At 45.0% G+C, this 16336-nt stretch overlaps 3 protein-coding genes across 24 annotated transcripts in view; 1 reads left to right on the top strand and 2 right to left on the bottom strand.

The window, feature by feature from the left end:
* Positions 1 to 2961: 2961 nt before the first annotated feature.
* LOC105182065 (putative uncharacterized protein FLJ37770) lies at positions 2962 to 4532 on the bottom strand. 2 transcript variants are annotated; one of them, XM_011139214.3, is made up of 3 exons: positions 4295 to 4532; positions 3730 to 4232; positions 2966 to 3655 (listed from the first exon to the last, which is right to left on the bottom strand). In XM_011139214.3, exons 1-2 carry the CDS (start codon positions 4328 to 4330, stop codon positions 3876 to 3878), a joined length of 393 nt encoding a protein of 130 aa, XP_011137516.2. In that variant the 5' UTR covers positions 4331 to 4532; the 3' UTR covers positions 2966 to 3655; positions 3730 to 3875. The 2 variants fall into 2 exon arrangements, with proteins under 2 accessions (XP_011137515.2, XP_011137516.2); XM_011139213.3 differs by having other exon boundaries at positions 2962 to 3655; positions 3730 to 4532.
* A 1535-nt stretch (positions 4533 to 6067) lies between these two features.
* On the top strand, positions 6068 to 8878 carry LOC105182064 (putative peptidyl-tRNA hydrolase PTRHD1). Its single transcript, XM_011139211.3, has 4 exons — positions 6068 to 6238; positions 6338 to 6414; positions 7021 to 7239; positions 8655 to 8878. Exons 3-4 carry the CDS (start codon positions 7054 to 7056, stop codon positions 8826 to 8828), a joined length of 360 nt encoding a protein of 119 aa, XP_011137513.1. The 5' UTR covers positions 6068 to 6238; positions 6338 to 6414; positions 7021 to 7053; the 3' UTR covers positions 8829 to 8878.
* A 2946-nt stretch (positions 8879 to 11824) lies between these two features.
* LOC105182063 (collagen alpha chain CG42342) overlaps positions 11825 to 16336 on the bottom strand; it is a 253895-nt gene continuing 249383 nt past the window's right edge. For 11 of the 21 annotated variants that reach the window (XM_025307771.1, XM_025307765.1, XM_025307769.1 and 8 more), the window contains one exon: positions 15373 to 16016. In XM_025307771.1, coding sequence (XP_025163556.1) covers positions 15501 to 16016 — 516 coding nt within the window. In that variant the 3' untranslated portion in view covers positions 15373 to 15500. Of the gene's footprint in view, positions 12028 to 14127; positions 14415 to 14961; positions 15097 to 15372; positions 16017 to 16336 lie in introns of those variants that run through there. The other 10 variants (XM_025307778.1, XM_025307782.1, XM_025307775.1 and 7 more) reach the window with 3 other exon arrangements.

Genomic DNA, 16336 nt, shown 5'->3' with positions numbered 1-16336 from the left:
ACGGTATTGATCGATTATTCGTTTTTCGGTACTGATTTACTCTTTCATTTCTCTATAAGAAAAAAAATTCATACGAATCGTACATTTATCCGCGTTAATTTTATGAATAAATTAAGTATTGATCGGTCTCCAATTTTCAGTACCGACTGATTCTCTAATTTCTTTATAAGAGAATAAAAATTGATACGAATCGTTCTTTTATCCGACTTAATTTGTGGAGTAAATTAGTGGGGTAAGTACCTGCAAGATGAAAACAACTTGTCATTGCACTTGGACAATTTTCTTGACATTGATTTATGGTATTGATCAGTCTTCGGTTTTCGGTATTGATTTATTTTCTAATTTTTTTATAAGACAAAGAAATTGATACGATTCGTTCGTTTATCCGAGTTAATTTGTTGAATAAGATTAGAGGGGTAAGTACTTGAAAAATAAAAACAAACTGTCATTGCACGTGAGCAATTTTTTGACACTGATTTATGGTATTAATCGATATTCGATTTTCGGTACTGATTTACTCTTTCATTTCTCTATAAGAAAACAGAAAATTAATACGAATCGTTCATTTATCCGCGTTAATTTGATGAAAAAATTAGGTAGTGATGGATCTTCGGTTTTCGGTACTGATTTATTGTCATTTCTTTATAAGAAAAGAAAAATTGACACGGATCGTTCGTTTAAACGAGTTAATTTGTTGAGTAAATTAGAGGGGTAAGTACCTGAAAAATGAGAACAGATTGTCATTGCACTTGGACAATTTTCTGACACTGATTTATGGTATTAATCGATATTCGGTTTTCGGTACTAATTTATTTTTTCAATTTTTAAAAGACAAAAAAAAATTGATACGAATCATTCGTTTATCCAAGTTAATTTGTTGAATAAGATTAGAGGTGTAAGTATCTGAAAAATGAGAACAAATTGTCATTGCACTTGGACAATTTTCTAACACTGATTTATTGTATTAATCGACACTCGATTTTCGGTACTGATTTATTCTTTCATTTTTCTATAAGACAAAAAAATTGATACGAATCGTTCATTTATCCGCGTTAATTTGATGAAAAAATTAGGTATTGATCGGTCTTCAGTTTTCGGTACTGATTTATTCTCTCATTTTTTTATAAGACAAGAAAAATTGATACGAATCATTCGTTTATTCGAGTTAATTTGTTGAGTAACTTAGAGGGATAAATACCTGAAAAATGAGAACAAATTGTCATTGTACTTGGACAATTTTCTAACACTGATTTATGGTACTAATCGATATTCGATTTTCGGTACTGATTTATTATATCATTTTTCTATAAGAAAAAAAAATTGATACGAATCGTTCATTTATCCGTGTTATTTTGATGAACAAGTTAAATATTGTTCGGTCTTCAATTTTCGGTACTGACTAATTCACTAATTTCTTTACAAGAGAATAAAAATTGATACGAATCGTTCTTTTATCCGACTTAATTTGTTGAGTAAATTAGTGGGGTAAGTACTTGCAAGATGAATACAACTTGTCATTGCACTTAGACAATTTTCTAACGCTGATTTATAATATGGATCAATATCCGGTTTTCGGTACTGATTTAGTCTTTGATTTATCTTTAAAAGAAAAAAAGATTGATACAAATCGTTTGTTTATCCACGTTATTTAATTTGATGAATAAATTCGATATTGATCGGTATTCGATTTTCGGTACTGATTCCTCCTTTCATTTTTCTATAAGAAAAGAAAAAATTCAGACGAATTGTTCATTTATCCGCGTTAATTTGATGAAAAAATTAGATATTGAACGGTTTTCGATTTCGGTACTGATTTATTTTCTCATTTTTTTATAAGACAAGAAAAATTGATACGAATCGTTCGTTTATCTGAGTTAATTTGTTGAATAAGATTAGAAAGGTATGTACTTGAAAAATAAGGACAAATTGTTATTGCACGTGTGCAATTTATTGACACTGATTTATGGTATTAATCGATATTCGATTTTCGGTACTGATTTACTCTTTCATTTCTCTATAAGAAAACAGAAAATTAATACGAATCGTTCATTAATCCGCGTTAATTTGATGAAAATGTTAGGTGTTGATCGGTGTTCGGTTTTCGGTATTAATTTATTCTGTCATTTCTTTATAAGAAAAGAAAAATTGATACGGATCGTTCGTTTAACAGAGTTAATTTGTTGAGTAAATTAGAGGGGTAAGTATCTGAAAAATAAGAACAAATTGTAATTGTACGTGGACAATTTTCTGACGTTGATTTACGGTATTGATCGATATTCGGTTTTCGGTACTGATTTACTCTTTTATTTTTCTATAAGAAAAGGAAAATTGATCGTTCGTTTATCCGAGTTAATTTGATGAATAAGTTAGATACTGATCGGTCTTCGATTTCGGTACTGATTTATTCTTTCATTTCTCTATAAGAAAAGAAAAATTGATACGAATCGTTCGTTTATCTGAGTTAATTTGTTGAATAAGATTAGAGGGATATGTACCTGAAAAATAAGAACAAATTGTCATTGCACGTGTGCAATTTTTTGACACTGATTTATGGTATTAATCGATATTCGATTTTCGGTACTGATTTACTCTTCCATTTCTCTGTTAGAAAATAGAAAATTAATACGAATCGTCCATTAATCCGTTAATTTGATGAATAAATTAGGTATTGATCGGCCTTTGATTTTTAATACTTTGATTTATTCTCTCATTTCTTTATAAAAGAAGAAAAATTGGTACGAATCGTTCGTTTAACCGAGTTAGTTTGTTGTGTAAATTTCAGCGGTAACTACCTGAAAAATGAAAACAAATTGTCATTGGACAATTTTCTGACACTGATTTATGGTATTAATCGGTATTCGATTTTCGATACTGATTTACTCTTTCATTGCTCTATAAGAAAAGAAAAAATTGACACGAATCGTTCATTTATCCGCGTTAATTTTTCTTTAATTGTATATAAGCGGTCCATGGGACGATTAAATATTCGAATACATGTTGCCGTATCAAAGTCTCCTCTATAATAAACGATTTGATACGTCTGAAGACGCATGACGTATCGTTGCCCGCATCCCATTCCCTTCGTCCTGCTTCCCTGTATAAAATGTCGAATTGAAACTTATTAAAAAGTATTGACATTTTGAATATGTCTGAATTCTGAATCTTTTTGATCCGAAGAAAAGGATTGAAAAGTATTAGTTCCCATTAAATTTTACTGCGCTAAATGCGAGATGGTCTCTTTCGCCCGGGTGCCTCACCAGGGAAATTTGTCTGGTACGCTAAATCCCGTAAGGCCATCAGTCTTTGTAGTACATATATCTCGTCGGTGCATAAGGTTTATATTACCTATCCATACATACGAGGCCTGTTCAAAAAGTATCGAACCTTTGTTCGGCAAAATTACAGTTATTGATTTCGAGGTCTGAAATACTAATCCTCTTCAAAGTAGGCTCCTTGGTAATGCACACACTTCTCCCAGCGCTTCTGCCATTGTTGGAAACACATCCGGAACGCAGATTTTGGAATGGTGCGGAGCCGGTCCATCGCATTCCGCATGATGTCCTCTCTTGACTCAAATCGGGTCCCTTTCAGTGGCATTTTCAGCTTGGGAAATAGCCAAAAGTCACGTGGAGCCATGTCGGGTGAGTAGGGGAGCCTGATGTACATGAGGAATGTTGTGTTTAGCAAGGAAAGCCTGAATCAAATGCGCAGAATGGGCTGGTGCGTTACCATGATAGAGCCGCCAAGTTTTCGCTGCCCACAGATCCGGTCGCTTGCGCCGCACAGCATCACGAAGGCGACAAAGGACCTGGTAGTACTCCTTTGTGATGGTTTGGCCTTGTGGTGCGTATTCATGATGCACCACACCATGGGAGTCAAAGAAAACAGTCAACATGACCTTGACGTTGCTGCGGACTTGTGCTTTTTTTTGGCCTTAGGAATGTCGGATGTCGCCACTGTGACGACCACATCTTGGTTTCTGGGTCGTGCCCGTAAACCCATGTCTCATCGCCTATGATCACGGTCTTCAGAAAGTTGGGGTCACTGTTGGCATTGTCCAGCATGTCCTGTGCGATCTCCAGACGCAATTGCTTCTGCTCCATTGTTAGCAGCTTCGGTACAAATTTCGCGGACACTCTCCTCATGCCCAAATCCTCGGTCACAATGGAATGTACCGAGCCAATGCTTATCCCTATCTCGTTCGTAACTTCTTGGACTGTGATACGACGGTCCTGCATCAACAGAGTCCGCACTTGCTCAATGACATTCTCATTTCGGCTTGTTGAGGGCCTACCTGAACGTGGTTCGCTGTCCACTGATGTGCGGCCATCTTTGAAGCGGTTGTACCACTCTTTTATCCGCGAAGTGCTCATGGCATCGTCCCCGAAAGCCTGCTGAATCTTTCGAATGGTTTCCACTTGGGTATCGCCAAGCGCATGGCAAAATTTGATGCAATATCGCTGCTCAAGTTGTTCTGTCATTTTACTAAAAACTGAAATCTGACGATCGCTCACTACACGTCTTCACTTGTAGGCCGACTGGCAGCGACTGACGCTTTCTGCGGGCGGGAAAAAATGTACAACTGCGCATGATTGTCCCCCCCCCCCACATCTCCACTGAAGGAAATCTCCCGCGCTTCATTGGTTTACGCGGGAAAAAATAAGGTTCGATACTTTTTGAACAGACCTCGTATTTTGAAACATTTTCTTTGGATATTATATCAAACGGATTTTGCACGTAATATCCTTCGGATCACAAAGACATTATTATTTTGATCATTTTGATTTGTTTGGTATTCATTGAATTATCCAGAACGCGCAACTGCCATGTTGAATAACTCAATTGTCGTGTGAAATGTTTCGATTTTCACAAATTCATATAAAATTTTTCATTTTTTACTGATTTACAGAAGTTCTTTACTTTTTATTAGTTCATGCTAGGGAAAAAATTCATGATCGCTGCCCCGAGTAGCTGCAACGCTTTTCGAACCACCTATGTCGGCGCGCTTTTACTCCTCAGATTTCTGTCATTAATAACTCTATAATTATTGCGGATCTCGCAAAATGGTACGGGACTTTTATGTTTGTCTCAACCCAATCTACCCTCACACTTCGAGTTGGCAGCTAATTATCGGACACTTCGTATGATCTTCATGATATTAATCATACACAATGTCAATTCTTTTTTTTTTGCACATGTTAACATGTTAATTCATGTTATAAACGCGTAACAATGTGCGAGACCGTGCTTGTCAAGTACGCTATTATGGTTGTAGCACGGACATAAATCGCCTAAAAATGGATGTAGCACGGACTGCCACCACATACAGGTTTTACCGCCGAAACCTGAAAGTGGATGTAGCATCATAGTTCCCCTCTCGAAATGGATGCAGATGGCGCCCTTTCCCAGTGCGGAAAGTTAAGCCAGCGGCACACGGTGCTTGTTTTCGTGCTGGATTGCTTGCTGGATGAAAATATTGCGTTCTAATTGGTGTATTTCCGAAGATGGATGGAAATGCACCAATCAGAAGGCAGTATTTTCATCCAGCAAGCAATCCAGCACGAAAACAAGCACCTTGTGCCGCTGGCTTTAGTATCATCGGAAACACCGTATTGGTCGCTCTCACGTTCCTCTCTGGTTCTAATCAATTTTAAGCCAGCAGCACGCTGTACTTGTTTTCGTGCTGGATTGCTTGCTGGATGAAAATACTGCGTTCTGATTGGTGCATTTCCGAAGATGGATGGAAATGCACCAATCAGAATGCAGTATTTTCATCCAGCAAGCAATCCAGCACGAAAACAAGCACCTTGTGCCGCTGGCTTTAGTCAGTTCACTCTAGTGTAAGTCAATTAAGCGATAAAAAACAAATCTAAAGCCAGCGGCACACGGTGCTTGTTTTCATGCTGGATTGCATGCTGGATGAAAATACTGCGTTCTGATTGGTGCATTCCCATCCATCTTCGGAAAAGTACCAATCAGAATGCAGTATTTTCATCCAGCAAGCAATCCAGCACGAAAACAAGCACCGTGTGCCACCGGTTTAAAATCATCCTGACGATGTCGTTGCGGGGAAATTGCACCGTGCACTCGCCTTAACGCCAGCTTTCCCAAATGCGAGATGATTACTCGGCGATAAGTTGGCTACCTTGTTGTTTATGTACCGGCCGGATGACAGCGTCAAGGCAGGCGTCTGCAAGCGATCCGAAATTTTGAAACTATCAATTTCAGGCTCAGTCAGGTATGTCGGGCTGTGTTCCAGTATGCTTCGGCGTGTATTTTCTCGTCTGTCACAATTTACTTGCAATAACCGAGAAATCGCGTGTTGGTTTACTTGCAGAGACGGCGGTTAACCTCTCTAGGAAGGCTCTGCGACGGCGTAGCTATCGTTATTCGAAAAGTCATCGCTGAAAAGAGGTAAGCCTTTCACGCGATCTTTGAGGTAGATCGTTGTCGTCATCATCGAGTTGACGGTCTTTGCGAGAGTTTATAAAATGTGTCTACCGGCGAATCCAAACCTATCAGAGTTTGTCGACGAACGTAGGTCGGGCTAGGGTTGAATAAACGATGTCTCGTGAGCCATAATGTGTCTTACGTGCTAATTATTTCTGCGTTATTTGTCTTTAATAACAACAATTTGTATAAATAATACATCTTGCGTATGCCGCAACATCAAAGGAACGACGCTATAGCGGACGCGCTCGCGACGCGGTCTGCGGACGTCGCCGAGCCGGGCACGAATACGATTTTGATATATATATATATATATATATATATATATATATTTTATATATTTATATTTATATATAAATAGTTCGGAAGAGTATCTGCGTTACACCCTAATCCGTACGAATAATATACCTTTTGGCACTTACTAATTAATCGAAACCTGGGCCACCTTAAACATTAACCGTCGACCGAAACAATACGCGAGAGATGCCGACCCCCCTCCTCTCTTCCTCTTCCTCGGTTTCCCGCCGAATCACGTAGGAAGAGAAAAAGTAATGGAGAAAATGTTCCAAGCGGATCCAGGGGAGAGCGATCTTCTTCGGCGGAATGGCCGGGATTGTTCAGTACGTGGTGGTGCGCGGGGATCTCTCCAAGGTGATGAGCTGGCCGCTGGGCGCGGTGGTCGCACAAGCGTGTCACGCGTGCACCGCTGTGATCCATCTCTTTTACAACGACACCCACACGCAGGCCTATCTCGCCGACTTAGACAATATGCACAAGGTGGTGCTCGAAGTAAGTATGACGCGACTCGGCTCGCGCCGCTCGCGCGCGTCTCGCTACCAGCGTCTCTCTCTCTCTCTCTCTCTCTTTTTCTCTCTCTCTCTCTCTCTCTCTCACTCTCTCAGACTGCATTCGGGGAGCTCGCTACTGGTGCTATTATTGTCTAAAACCGTTCGAGGAGATGCTTTTGGCACTGTGAAATCGATAATGACGTTACTCGAAAAGTAGTGTCATCACTCGCGCTGTTTTTTGTTATCAGGGAGTTTTTGCGATATATCGTCTCTTAGAAACATAAATCGTGAACGTTATTCGTTCAGAAATAACGTCGTAATGTACGCGACTAGTAGCATTCACGATCAATGTTTACCGTATTTGAGAGACGGTGTTGCAAAAATTCCCTATTATCTTCGAGGTGAGACGCACGAAACGCTATCAGCGCTGATTAGCACTTGCATTCTCCTCGAACGTTTGCTGTGATAGGATCAACGTTCCGAAATTCACTGAAAGCTTACTGCGTTTCAGAAGACTGCAAATTGGATAACGGAACGCAGCTATTGTCAATAGTACTTGCTTCTGAAATGAAAGCTATTTACTGTGTCAAAAATATCAACTATAGCCCAAAAGCGTAAAACTGTTGAACTTAATCTTGTGGATGACATATAGGAATAAATTACATTTATATATCGCTAGATGATGCTACACGTGTCCAGAAAGGTAAATAACATAAAACAGGTTATGCAGACATCCTATTTGCCGTGTGATCCAATTAAGTTGCAAGTAAAATAAAATCACGAAAATCCCTTATTTGCTCTGTTTATACTAAGAGCGGCCATATTGGAAACTTTTGCTTTAAACCGTGTTCGGGGAGCTTGCCATCGCGCTATTGGTTGCCCAAACGGGGTTTTCAGCGTTTTGCGTTTATAGCATTCATAGCGTCTTCTCGAATACAGCCTCACTTGGTGTTCTTCTCTTTTCCCGCGTAAGACCGGCTCGCCTCGACAACGAGAGCTTGCCGGTTAGGCCGCGCAAGTAGCCGCAAGCGTCGTCTTGTCTCCGTCGGCCGTTGAGAACGGAACGAAGACGGAGCGACGCTCGCGTCGACTCGCGCTGATAAATGGAAAGCCTCTCTAGTGAGGATGTGGAAGAAAAGGCAAGCTTTCGTTGCGTCGCGCACGTGTGTGTATGTGTGACGCGCTGGTAGCGGACGTGCGGCGACTCGCTCGTGTGATCGTTAGGTCCGGTCGATCGGTCGCAATGCGCGCGAAGAGAATCGCCTTGGGCCGCTTGAGTCGTTTACTCTACGACCACCTTGGATCGCCGTCGCAAGCTAGGGCTCTCGACATTGCACGCGTCGCGGCGCTTTTCCCTGTAAACGCGATGATAAGGCGAGTATATGTAACAGCGAGAGTCACGAGTGTGAATAATAGGCCGCCGATGAAGCCAGTCTGCGAACGCTGTGCGCGAAACTCAAGGAGAACGACATCCAGCACAAACTGTGGATAGAGCAGCCCGAGAACGTCGCAACGTGCCTGGTGACGAAGCCCTACCCCAAGGACGAGGTGCAGTCGTACTTCAAGGGGTACAAGTTGCTCAAGACGTGACGGTGACGGCGCATGTAAACGAGCAATAAATATTCCCTTTGCGATCAAGACGGGGTGCGTCTCTCGTGCGTGTTACGTTCTAATTCCGCGCGCACGCGCGAGAGTTTTGACCCTCTCGGCGCCAGACTCCTGAGAAATTCTGCTAATTCAGCCCGTTCCAGCCCGAAGGAAACGTATCCCGGACTATTCGGCACGATGTGTCTCCTTCTTTCATGTGAGCGATCGAAAAGTCCCGCCGACAGTCGCCGGTTTGGATTATGCGATTGTACGTGTAAGTTGAAGAGAGAAAAATGCTTGATTGGGTGAGATTTGGACGATTCGGAGATTCCGATGGAAAATATCAGAATCCTGTTTGAAGTTGGACCTTTGTGTCTTGTCAGTACTTGAATGTACCGCTCCATATAGAGTGTCCCAAAACAGTCCCGGAACAGTCGAAATCTCGAAAATAAAACATTTTGGAGAAAAATCTTTCATATGAAAGTCTTTCATTTCATATGAAAGTTGTAGAATTTCAAGTGACGCGTTACATAGCAATATTAATATGACCTTGAATAGTGTTGTTAGGGTATGACCTTGAATAGTGTTGTAGGGTGTAAGGATCTCTTTGCAACTTTGAAGCGAAAAGCCCCATCTTTTTATTATATCTATCATCTATCTCTACCGATTAATTTGAACAACTTTTGTTTGAAGCATCTTTTTATTTGCCTCATATATTTTTTTTAAGGAAAACTCGGTGAATTTTCAAGATGTAGTTTATGATATGTTGGTAACTATTTTTCGGAAGAAAAGAGAGGAACATACTAGACTTTTTTTCTAGACTTTTTTTTAGACTTTTTTTACTCTATTTGCTCTCAAGAATATGCCATTATAATAGTACCTTAACTTTCGTTAACTAGATGATTTTGAAATTTCCAAATTCAGGGTATAATTTAATCATTAAATTGTTATAAAATTTTCCTATTCCTTGTGTTTATAATATGACAAAAACTATTTAATTGCACGAAAAATCAATAAGGTCTTGGGCAAATTAATTCAGGATATAAAGGATTAAGCAGAGAGATCCTAGTATTTTAGACCGATAATCTTGGCCGGACTCGATCTCGATCGTTCAGCAAAAAACTGTTCCAGCCAAACACTTCTCTTTCTCTCTTTGTGTGAGTTAAAGAGAGAAAATACACGAAAATACTCGAGGAAAAATATACGAAGAGACACGAACAAAAGAAGCATTCGAATAACACAAAGGAATCGCCGAGTCAGATTACGCGATTAGGCATCGGCCTGCGCGATTGTGATCGAGCAGAAGAGGACACGAGTCCGAGGGACGTATGACATGTGTTCTGAGAAGGCTAACAAGCGCACGTGCCGGACGGTCCGGAAGGACACCGCTAACATTTGTATCCCGTCGAGATGAGGTACGAAGGATATACTGAAAGCACGAGAGGAAGATCAATGCGCCTCGGATAAGCCGCACACTTCGCACACGTCTGTCGACAGTCTGGACGGCGTCCGACTGTCGATACTCGAATTCGAGTAGTACCTCTTCTTGTTTCCCGCCCGCCATCTTCCATTTTCACAGGCGACGTCGCCTCGCGACGTGGCGCGGAAAATATTCGCCTGGATGGACGCGTCCGAGCGAGAGAGAAACAGACAGACAGACAGACAGAAAGAGAGCAGCGAGAAACGACGCGGCGTGTCCCGACGTTTCTGACGTTGGGAGAAGATGCTGATTTATCCCGCGATATCGGCAGGTATCGGCGAAGGTATCGTGCACAGTATCGTAGCTGGCGGTGCGATCTAAAAATCTCTAACGAGAGATCGCGCTAATGATCACTAATCAACTAACCAGTATCAAAAAAAGTGCCTCTCTCTCTCTCTCTCTTTCCCTCTCGCTTCGCGAGCGTTACGTGCGCGCGAGCTCTACCTTGAATCTCTACGATTAGCAGCACGGCAGCGAAGACTGTCCTTTCACAGGTACAGGCGTCTGTATGTATATGTAATATGTGCATGCCCGGCGACACGCACGTGTGGCGCAGGATCAACCCCCCCGAGTTTCAGCGACTTTTCCCCAGGACGAAAGCGTCTCGAACGAGTCGACGCGCATTCGAGTTTCCTCGACCATGTGAGTGTCCTTGAAGAAAAAGAGAATAGTCCTCGCCGCTTGTCGAAACGCGAGACCGAGAGTTAATCCATCGGCGTGACGCGACTCTCCTCTCCCTCGTCCTGCGCACGCCGTCGTCCTCCGGCTCGTCCTCGCCGCAAGTACCGTCTGCTCGCGGATGTACCGAGCACTCGATAATTTCCGCAGGAGCGAACGCTCGTTCACGAAATCCGTCCAAAACTCGCGCACACTTCACTTCGCGTCTCCGTAATTACTTTCTCGGCATTTGCGACACTTCCTTTTCTAGTTCTCCCCCTTCGCTCTCTCTCTCTCTCTCTCTTTCTCTCTCTCTCTCTCTCTCTCTCTCTCTCTCTCTCTCTCTCTCTCTCTCTCTCTCTCTCTCTCTCCCGCCGCTTTCGTGTCCGCTTGTTCCGGCGGTTCCGACGAGGACTGTTAACTCTCCCCTCTCCCCCTCCCTTTTGCTGAGCGAGCAGGTGGCGAGTTGCCGCGCACTTGGGACCGGAAGTCGATCGATCCTCGGTCGATCACCGTATACTCGTGAGTGTGTATATGTGTGTGTGTGTGTATGTGCGCGCGATGCTTACAGGTAAACTGTATAAGCCGACGATGCGTCGTCGGATACGATCGTAATGTAGGCGCAGCAAGCTCTAATTATTTATGTACACGCACTGCGGACGCTAGACACTGTAAGTACACATATTTACAACACTCGATGGCAAGATAATTACTTTTTGGCATGTGTATATGTATGTGTGTGTATATATATATATATATATATTTGTTTCGTTCTTTTTCTCTCTCTCTCTCTCTCTCTCTCTCTCTCTCTCTCTCTCTCTCTCTCTCTCTCTCTCTCTCTCTCTCTCTCTCTCTCTCTCTCTCTCTCTCTCTCTCTCGCTCTCGTTAACGCGGCCATCGTTTGCGCCGCGACGAGGCGGGAACGGGAGAGTACGCCGAAGTCCTTGTGAAAAATGCGCTATTGTCCTTGCAACATCACTGCCGCTCGTCGTCCGCCGCCGTCTCCTCCTCCTCCGCCTCCTCCTCCTCCTCCTCCAGCCATCTGCTCAGGATGTTGCTCCTCGGCTGCGAAAGAGAACGGAACGGCGTCATCGATCGCGCGTCTTCCGCGGGGCGAGACCGATATCGTGCTCGCAGGCAAGCTTGCGGCAAGAATCGTCTATCCCCGGCGGTGTCGCATCTCGCGGTATGCGGGCACAGCATACGCAGAAGCTGCTAGAGCTAAGAGATTTCACATCGCGGGGTCTCCTCGGCAGCTCGCTAGCGGCAGGGGTGCGCAGGGTGGGATGTCGGCGCGCGCGCGGGGGTGGCAAGTGAGACAAACGTGCGGGCGGGTAGATAAGCGCGAGTGAGATAACAAACAACGGCAATAAGTCTCCGCAGTTACTTCCGTCCGGCTCCTTTTTCACCGAGGTACCCGAGATCCTTTGCATTTCCCCTCGCTCGTCCCCTCTCCCCCCCCTCTCCCGGAATTCCCCGATCGACCGGTGACGTATCGGTGTTGCAGAAGAGCGGAGGTTCGCAGGAACCGGAAGCTCACGCGCGCGGTTCCTCGGGTAATTATATTCCCACGCTTTGCATCGCAAATTAGACTGGAGGCGGACACATGCAGGATCAGGCTGTTTTCCGGTTGGGTGTCTTCCACGTTTCGTTTCTGGCCGATCCGTGGAATCTGCTACTTTTGCGGCAGCATCGTTTGCGTCTGTCTCGAGATTTGCGGCTAATGCATGTGTAGCGTGTAGCGATATATATTTATAACAATGCACTATAATTTATCACATCTGGTGTTCCGGTATTAGTTTTGAGGAATTTTTTGCAAAAGAAACACACAAGTTTGTGTTTGAGAGACGTTAAATTATATATATATATTTTTTTCAAAATATTTTTCGTTTAAGCTGAGTTAATGCCTGCAATTCGACATCTTCAAACTTTGTTGGTTGACTTGAACGTTCTTTGTCTTTCAAATCGAAATCATCACGCCGGAATCGCCGTGATACTCGTCAGTATTCGCATGTTTTAACCGATGGAGAAAAGTCGGAAGAAGTTTCTAAGATGAATCGGTGGGCTTCAGCAGCCGTTTTCTTCGAATCGAAACAATAAAGCAGTAAATGCCGAAAATGCTCTTTACGGCGCTCCATTTTCAATCGCACAAAAAGTGTGGTTATGTTGACGAATGCGCACATGCTATGTGTCAAGTTATTTGTAGAAATGTTCAAGCTTTCAAATGGCGTATCAACTTTCAAAAAATATCTCTAGTAGATTTGTAGCTATAGCCATCTGTATTAAGCCCTCAAAACTAACCGGAACGTCAAATATATTTGACACAAGATTAAAATATAAGAAATGAATTTAGAAGGAACCGGCGCAAGCAAAATGCGATGTTAACAAGCGGGAAATTCATGGTTGCTAGCGAAAACTTGGACGAGTCTGTGGTATTCTTTAAGTTTCTCCGAGTAGAATTTCACCCGAAGAGCGGAGCAATCAAGTCGATCGAATTCTCCGCACTAAATCGTTGAATGGATGTCCTCTGACTGAATCTGATGGATTCGACAATCGCGTAAAGACAAATAGATTCCAAACTGGACGACGAAGATACTCGCTCATATACGGCATCAAGAACTTTCATCGACATTTTGAGTGAAAATTTGCTTCAAGGGACTCCAGATTTCTTCGAGCGAAATTCCACCGGAGAGGCAAAGTGAGCCGCAAGGTCACTGAAATTCGAGTAATGTTTCACTCGTGTGGAAACGAAATTTACATCCCAAATCGGATAACCGAATATCCTCGCCTGCGAATGAAAAATGAATCTGATACGGCCGACAATCGCGGAAACACAAATCGAGTCCAACGGAATTGAAGTATTCGCTCGCACCGAGCCAAAATCCGTTCTCAGCTGGAGCGAAACATTCGGTCTTGCGATCCCGAGCGCGGCGGTGCTTTCTTCCCTCCCGGCTCGGGCCGGCAAAATACCGAATCACTTCTCGCTCGTTTTGAGCGCGACTCCACTCCGAGAAATTGACAGAGCAGAGAAAAAAGACGGTTCCACACACCGGGAGAAGCACGGAGAAGCGGCGGACGAGGCAGTAAGCGGGACTCGAGGCGGAATCGATCCTCGATGGCATGCGATCAATCAGTTAGTATTATACTACGGGATATTGCAATTACCGGGACCACACGTTAGTTTGGGAGAACGGGGTGAGACGAGTGACGAGGGTGACGGTGATGGTGGTGGTGGTGGTGGTGGTGGTGGTGGTGGTAGTGGTGGTGATGGTAGTGGTGGTGGTGGTTGTCGGTAGTGATTAGGGCAGCGCACACAAAAACGAGCATTATTGCTCGGCTAGGTTCCCGTTCTGGTCCGCATAGTCGTCGTACTCCTCCTCCGGCTCCTCGTAATCCGTCTCCGCGGGCTCGGGACCCTCGATCGCCGGCGAGGACGTGCTCGTGATGTCCTGCTAAGCACACACGAGAATCCAAGCGTGCCCCGGCCATGTTCCCCGTCACCCCGTATTTGCGCGCGCGAAAGAGTAATACTCGCGGTAACTTGCCGAGGAGAGTTGCTTTCGCGCCTCTCTCTCTCTCTCTCTCTCTCTCTCTCTTTCTCCCTCATTTCGTAAGGACCTGCTTTACGGGGGAAAAATTGAAGCAATTTCCGCCGACGGTTTCAGCGTCGCGTTAGAGACATCCCTCACCTTTCGTATCCCTCATCGTTTGTCGTACTGCGAGATAATCAACGATCGTTCGACGGCGCTTCTCGAGTTTCGCGCAGGGAATCGCTCGTTCGCTAGCATCGAATTGCAACCAACCCCGGGGCCCCCGTCCGTCATCGCGACTGCAATTGCCGAGAAAATAAATCCGCCGCGATCACGGAGGGGCACCCTCCGCGCAGTCGCCCTTGACGTTTCTCTGCCGCGACTCTCGATGAAAATATTGCGCTTGTACCTTCCCCGATTTCTCGCCCTCCCTCCCCGCCCTCGCTGCGGAACGCGCTGTGTCGGTTACCTGCGGTGGTCTCCAGCCGCAGCCTGGCAGGGGAAGTCCGTCCGGCCCCAGCGGACACGGCGCGTCCAGCCCTGGAACACCCTGGTCTCCTTTGTTGCCCTTGTCGCCCTTCCTGCCGCGTTTACCCGGCGGGCCCTGCGCGCACACGCGAAATGCATCATCCCTCTGTCAGCGCGAGCGCCCGGGTGGCTTTTCGCGACGTGCAAGTAAGGCCAGGCACAATGTTGGATTATGCATTATAGTACTTTCGATCGATCGGTATGTACACAGCACGGCTCGGCGAACGAGGCGCGAGGGTTGAACGAGAGGCGGTCGTCGCGAGTCGACGGCGATCGGTCCGCGACTTATCGATCGTCGCCCGGTTCCTCGCGCGATCCCCGGATGACGAGCCGCGGATTTTTCTCGTTGTTGTTATTGTTGCCATTATCGTCATCGGTGCTATCGGAGCGGTTCCCGACGCGACCGGCGCTCTCTCGTCCCCACCGCTTCGTTCCTCGAGCGAGTCTAATGTCTCCGCCGACATTATTCGCGCCTCGTGACTAAACGCTTCTTTCTTTTTTTCTTTCTTTTTTTTTTTTTTTTTTTCTTTCGCTTTTTTTCCGCGGAACGATGGTGGCAGCATATATACATGTATATATATACACAGTATACAGAGACACGTATGTACGCGCAGAGTGTGTTAGTCTCGCGAGGAGCAACGTGGTGTGGTTGTGGGACTTTTTGGTTTCTCTTTTTTTTTTCTCTTCTTTTCTCTCTCTCTCTCTCTCTCTCTCTCTCTCTCTCTCAGAGGGGAAAGGCGTTGCACGGGGGATGCACCCCCTCATCGTGTCCCCCCCATGCTTTTTAGTGTCCTCCGTTATTTTCCGTGACCTTGTAGCCTGTCGCTCTGCGAGATCTCGCAGTTTCCTCGTCGTGAACGACGACGACGATGACGACGACGACGACGACGACGATGGCGAAGATGACGAAGGCGACGACGACGACGACGACGACGACGACGACGACGGCGGCGGCGGCGGCGGCGGCGGCGGTAGCACGGAGGATTCCCCGACGTGCTTGCAGCAATAGTCGTGAATGAGAGGTAATTTACGGGGATGCGAAAGGACGAACGGAACACGCGCGTGCGTGCGTAAATGTGTGTGAATGTTTCGATCGCGCTCAGCAGCTCCCGGAATATTCGATCCGCGGATGTCGCGAGGAACAAAGAAAGAAGCGCGGAATGAGATGTATCGCCTCTCACACACATGCACGCGCACGCACACACACACGCGCACACACACACACACACACATACACACACACACACACACACACACACACAAGCGAGACAACGCGGGACACAGGATAACGCGTAATCACCGGCGCGCTGTCGACT

Source organism: Harpegnathos saltator, unplaced genomic scaffold (genome assembly GCF_003227715.2).
Source record: "Harpegnathos saltator strain DR-91 unplaced genomic scaffold, Hsal_v8.6 scaffold93, whole genome shotgun sequence".
Classification (NCBI taxonomy): domain Eukaryota; kingdom Metazoa; phylum Arthropoda; class Insecta; order Hymenoptera; family Formicidae; genus Harpegnathos; species Harpegnathos saltator.
The sequence above is the reverse complement of the archived record's forward strand: the minus strand, read 5'-3'. Positions and strand labels throughout refer to the sequence as shown.